Below are 5,454 nucleotides of genomic sequence, written 5' to 3'. Positions count from 1 at the left end.
AGGGTGATAAACAAGAGAAAGAAAGCATTAGGTGCACTCTTATTGTGTTTCTCTCATTTCCTGCATTCCTAATTGCTCTGAGCGTTTGGCTGAAAAAGTAGAAACACAACCCACAGACTTTGCTTGAAAGAAGCACGGTGGTGGACCATTTAATTTGAGAGAGGAATTATCTGCAGGGACATTATATTTGTTTTGTTCATGTGTCACCAATGCGTGAAGCAATTCTTGTAGCACCCTGCTTGTGGTTAACGCTTAGCTGGAATGAAATATTCAACGCAGCAATAGAGAAATTAAAATAATAATTTATTTGTCGGACAAATAAATAAGAGGCACAGTGGTATATGGTTACCAAGCTCTGGCCTGGCCTCCTGCCATTATGGCCAGCACTTATATTCCCTCAGCTCAGCCCCCTTGCTCCTCCTTTGGCTGCCTCTGTCCAATCAGCCTGGTTAAAATTCCTATTGGCTGTTTGCTAGAACCAATCATAAAAGATACACCCATTTCCTATTACCTTTTATGGGAGACAAAGAGCTATATTTCCTTCTATTTATAATTGGCAAATATGTAGTCATATATCTTACATTTACCTCGACCAGGCACCTTAATTACCAGATAACCTTTTGCCCAGACTAGGCGCCTTAACTAACATTTCATCTTTTGCCCTATTGCCCTATTCACTCCAAAACAGATGGTGGCTAATTTTATCTGAACAGATCTTTTTGTTCACCTTCCCACACATTATCAATGAAAGATCTCCTTCTTTGGAGGTCATCAAGCAGAGGCTTGACAACCATATGTCAGGAGTGCTCTGATGGTGTTTTTCTTGCTTGGCAGGGGTCTGGACTCAATGGCCCTCGTGGTCTATTCCAACTCTTCTATGATTCTATGATTTCTTACTTTCTAAATCCTTTGCATAATTACATTTAAGCCAATATTTCATATAGTGTTTTTTTTAAAGAAAGGGAACTTCAAAGCAGTTTCAGAGATCTGCTTTGCCTAGTCTAGTTGCTGTTTCTTTGCCCTTTTAACCTTAGGAAGATGTGGCTCAAGTTTAATGGGAGGCACAATAATTATTACTATTTAATTGTGTTTTTGCAACCTTGATTGTATTCTATAATTTGTATGGTCAGTGTGACCTTTTGCTCCTAGCCTGTAATTTCCTTTTACAACCCTGAGACACTGCTATAGATCAGGGGGGCCCTTGATCAAGAAGATAAACAGCTGCCAGAGTATGGTTTCTGCCTGGCATGAGAGATACAAACATTTACAAATATATATTTCTTTAAGGTCATTTTTAGAATACAGGAATCTGATCAAAATATAAGCCTTGATTAAAATGCAGGCTATGATCAGATGCCTCATTCCCCCCTTTCAAGCTCAAGGACCTTCCCAAGTGTCCTTGATAGCTTGACCTTCATCATATTCCTGAGGTAAAGCTCTGTATAGGGCCATGATATGAGGTAGAGTTTCATTTGAAATCATCTTGCTAATTGTACTTCTAAAACATGAAATGATACATGGCACCATACACAAAACCATTACTACTACCGTCAAGAAAAACAAGCAAGACAATAGTATCCCTTTGAGTCCTGCGACATTTGGTAACCAGTTGGTGAGTCATCCCATATCCCATCCTTCCCATGTTTGTACTGGGACATGTGCTATATTCTCCATCTTTGTGGCCAACACACGGATTGCCTCACCATTATCAGAAATGTTAAAGCAACAGGCATTCCCTGTCAAGTTCAAGACTCCACATAGGCCTCCCTGCCTGGCAAGTACATAATCCATTCCCATTTTCAGCTGCAAAATGGCGGCTCTACTTTCATCCAACTGTTGTGCAATAAGTCTCAAACTCTGGGCCGTTGCATTGGTTACAAGTTCCACTACTGCTTGCAATCAAATTATTCTGTTTAGATTATAAATAGGATCCCGAGCCCCTTGTATGAGCTCATCAGGATTCCAGGAGGCAGGTTCATAATAGGCTATAATGCGCTCTGGTGGCCAATCATCAGTATCGCTCCAACTTTGGGTACTTCCTCCTGCTATATGAGAAATATCAGCGTTTCTTCGTGTACGCTTGGCTGAACTAGTGGGCATAATCCACATTGGTGGTAATACCCATCCCAGGAAACAAGTCCCACTCCATTTGGAAGGGAGTTTCTTGTATGCCCATTCTCCACATATCCACCACAACCATCGGGTCTGAGGTTTTTGGTACGTGGAGTGCATAAGGCGAAATATCAAAAGGGGTACAGAGTTCACAGTGCAGTATGTTAGATTGCCTTTTTCTGTCACAGTTATGTTCCACACCATTTTCCATGCATGAATAAAAGGAGGTGCACAGGGCAAGGTATTCCGAGTTCGATAGGTAGTACCGTTTGCCCAGGTTTGACTATTCTTAATATAATCCCAAGTATAGTGGCAATGAGAAGAGCCTATCATGGTAGAATCAGCTGCCTCTGATGATTTATGTACACAGAATTCCCCTTGTACAGGTATAACTCGTATTGGTTTAGTTGAGTTCCATCCGGGGAAATTCTGTACTTCTGTTTGGTGTGGCATTTCGCTTACCATACCAATGGCATTTAATGGTATTGGTAATAAGGGCATACCTCCCTCTGAATCATCTGGCCCAAGAGAGCAAACAAGGCAATTGGTCCTATTTGTAACATTGGCTACCATCTCAGCTAAGCCTACCCACATATTGTGGTTATGGTGGAATCCATATTTAGCAAATTTGGTCAGATTCAAGGACCCTCCCCCTTCCCAAGGGATCAGGATTAGTAATAAAATCATGTTGATATCTAGTATATGCATTCCTTCCACAAAAGATTACCTTATTGTGATAACAAAAAAATATTAGCCCTAATATAATTCCCCCAGTGACAGAAATGGGGAACCACCAAGACCAAAACATATATCCCAAGGATCCCCAATGAGTAATATCTCTGATAATTGTTCCACAGGGGGGGGGGGCAGTCAATCAATTGTATAAGAGAATCTTCCCGTTCACAATCGCTGGTTCAGACGCTCCTCAAGCTTCAGGCGTGCGCAGGTCAGCCAGCTTCCAGGTTGTGGCTGCAGCAGGCCAGTCGTCTAATGTTGCCCGTGACCTAGCCCATTCCCCGTAGGGCTAGATACAGGGGTTTTTGGAGAGAGTCAGTTTTAAAGGATTAGAGGGGTCACCTTTGCACGTCCAACTGCCTTCGGACTTCTTCAAACGGGAGTGATGAATCCAGGGGGTCACCTCAGCTACCTTCACCGCTGTTGGAGTAGAGAGCAAGATGGTGTAAGGTCCACGCCACTTAGGTGCAAGTGGATCGCGTTTCCACTCTTTCACCCATACGCTATCGCCAGCCTGGAACTGATGAATCGGCTCGGCAATGCTGCACGGCGTGTGCTTGAGGGCCCACCTGTTAAGATAAACAACAACAAAAAAAACACGGGAGAGAGACAAAAACACGGGAGAGAGATTGCACTTGTCCCTGTGTCACATGGTCTCCTATTTGTTTGAGGTCAGCTGGAATATCCTGAACAAAGGAGGGCGGCCTCCCATACAGGAGCTCAAAAGGTGACAACTTAAGTCTTTTGTGGGTGCACACTGAACACGAAACAGTGTTATGGGTAACACATCACTGCTGTGGCCAGCATTACCATCTTTTCCTTCTGCCACTTCTTCTTCTCTTGTTTCTCAGCCTCATCCCTATTCCGATAAACTCGGCGTGCAATGGCCGTAATTTGGCTCATCAGCATCCCTTCCCATCCTTCTGATTTCTGAATTTTCTTACGAATGTCAGAAGCGCACTGGGCCACAAAAGTAGCAGTAATCATTCTGCTGTTTTCAGGGGCTTCAGGGTCAAAAGGAGTCCATATACGATAGGCTTCCTGCAGCCTCTCTAAAAAGTCTCCCGGACTCTCATTAGGTTTCTGTTCTACTTCTGAGACTTTAGACATATTAGTGGGCTTCTGGCATGCCCTGCGGATACCTTGCACAAGCGTCTGGCGGTAGGTGGTAAGCCTGGCCAGGTGAATTGCATTGTTTGGATCCCAATTAGGATCTTCCAAAGGAAAGTTATCCTGGAGATGACGGGCAATATTAAAAATATTTCCCACTCTGGCCTGCTCACGCAAATATATCTGTGCCTTTTCAATTATGTCTCTCCTTTCCTCAGTGGTGAACAGAGTATTCAGGAGTTGGCGGCAATCTGTCCAAGTAGGACTATGAGTATTTACTATTGAAGTCACCAAGTCCATCATAGCCTGAGGTTTTTCTGCGAAAGATGGGGTGTGTGTTTTCCAATTCATCAGATCCGTAGTTGTGAATGGAATGTACTGGAGGGTCGAAGTTCGAGGTGGCCGTGGTCTGGGTTGCCCGTTAACCAGCACAGGCTCCTCAAGTGCATCAAATACTCTTCTAAGAGGGGCTACTACGTGACCTTTCTCTTCGCTTTGCTCTAGGGGCCTCAAATCATAGGGGATGGTATCTGTCCCAAGGCGTTCTTTTAGCAGCTTTATACGCCTTGCTGTATTGCTTGCTGACCGATCAAGGTCTCCCTGTAACTTCTGTAATAATTCTCTAGGACTTGGATGTACAGGGGTTTGGGGTGGGCAATTGGTTGTTCCACTAAAGGAGACTGTAGATGGAGTTCTACTGGGACTCACAGGTGGAATAACCACTTCTGCTTGGGCTTTATTATAGGACTCCAAGGCCTCCTGAAGATATTTATCATAATCTATCAAGGAATCAAGTTCTGTGACTCCACCCCCATTATTCATTCCACTTTCTTGCCTTGGGGTTACAACTGGTGGAGTATTTGGATTAGGCTCCCTTCGATGTGGAGCATAGGGTGGAGGTGGAAGCACCTCTTCCTCTGGTCCCTCAAAAATGGGTTTGAGTTTATTTGGCAAGATTCCTTTCCTAGCTTCGGCTTTTACAGCCAATAATTTGCATCGTTGGACTTTGCATTCCCTTATCCATGGAGGATTTTTATTTAATGTGCTCAGCCAAGAATCTATATATGAAAATTGTTCTGGGCACCCTCCAGTTTCTTTGGCGATGTTAGACCAAAGTTTGCTTACTAAATTTATATCAAAGGTTCCCTGAGATGGCCATTCAGTATTTTGTTTCGGCCACTCTAATTCACATAACGTTCTCAAGCGCTCTGGCTTCATTTTGACTCCATATGCTCCTGAGAAGGCTTTCTTAAAATTATTTAACATACATTCAAGAGGTGTATTTCCCCCCTTTGAACCTCCAACTCCCATTATATGGGCCTGTGAAGTATCCACTCAGTCACTCACACACTCGCCTTACTGAGAAACGAAGTAGTACCCACTCCACACTTACAGATTGTACTTTCTCACACATACAATGCGCTGGATACTTCACCACACTCTACCTCCCAACCTTTCCCTTTCCCTACATCAGATCACCATCTGATGTACCCAGCC

General features: G+C 43.7%; 1 protein-coding gene across 1 annotated transcript; it reads right to left on the bottom strand.

Moving 5' to 3' along the window:
- Positions 1–4,105: 4,105 nt before the first annotated feature.
- On the bottom strand, positions 4,106–5,206 carry LOC128411611 (uncharacterized). Its single transcript, XM_053384048.1, has 2 exons — positions 4,230–5,206; positions 4,106–4,186 (listed from the first exon to the last, which is right to left on the bottom strand). Exons 1-2 carry the CDS (start codon positions 5,173–5,175, stop codon positions 4,155–4,157), a joined length of 978 nt encoding a protein of 325 aa, XP_053240023.1. The 5' UTR covers positions 5,176–5,206; the 3' UTR covers positions 4,106–4,154.
- Between the last annotated feature and the right edge of the window lie 248 nt (positions 5,207–5,454).

Source organism: Podarcis raffonei, chromosome 3 (assembly GCF_027172205.1).
Source record: "Podarcis raffonei isolate rPodRaf1 chromosome 3, rPodRaf1.pri, whole genome shotgun sequence".
In the NCBI taxonomy this organism is placed as follows: domain Eukaryota; kingdom Metazoa; phylum Chordata; class Lepidosauria; order Squamata; family Lacertidae; genus Podarcis; species Podarcis raffonei.
This window is presented reverse-complemented; position numbering and strand designations above follow the sequence as displayed.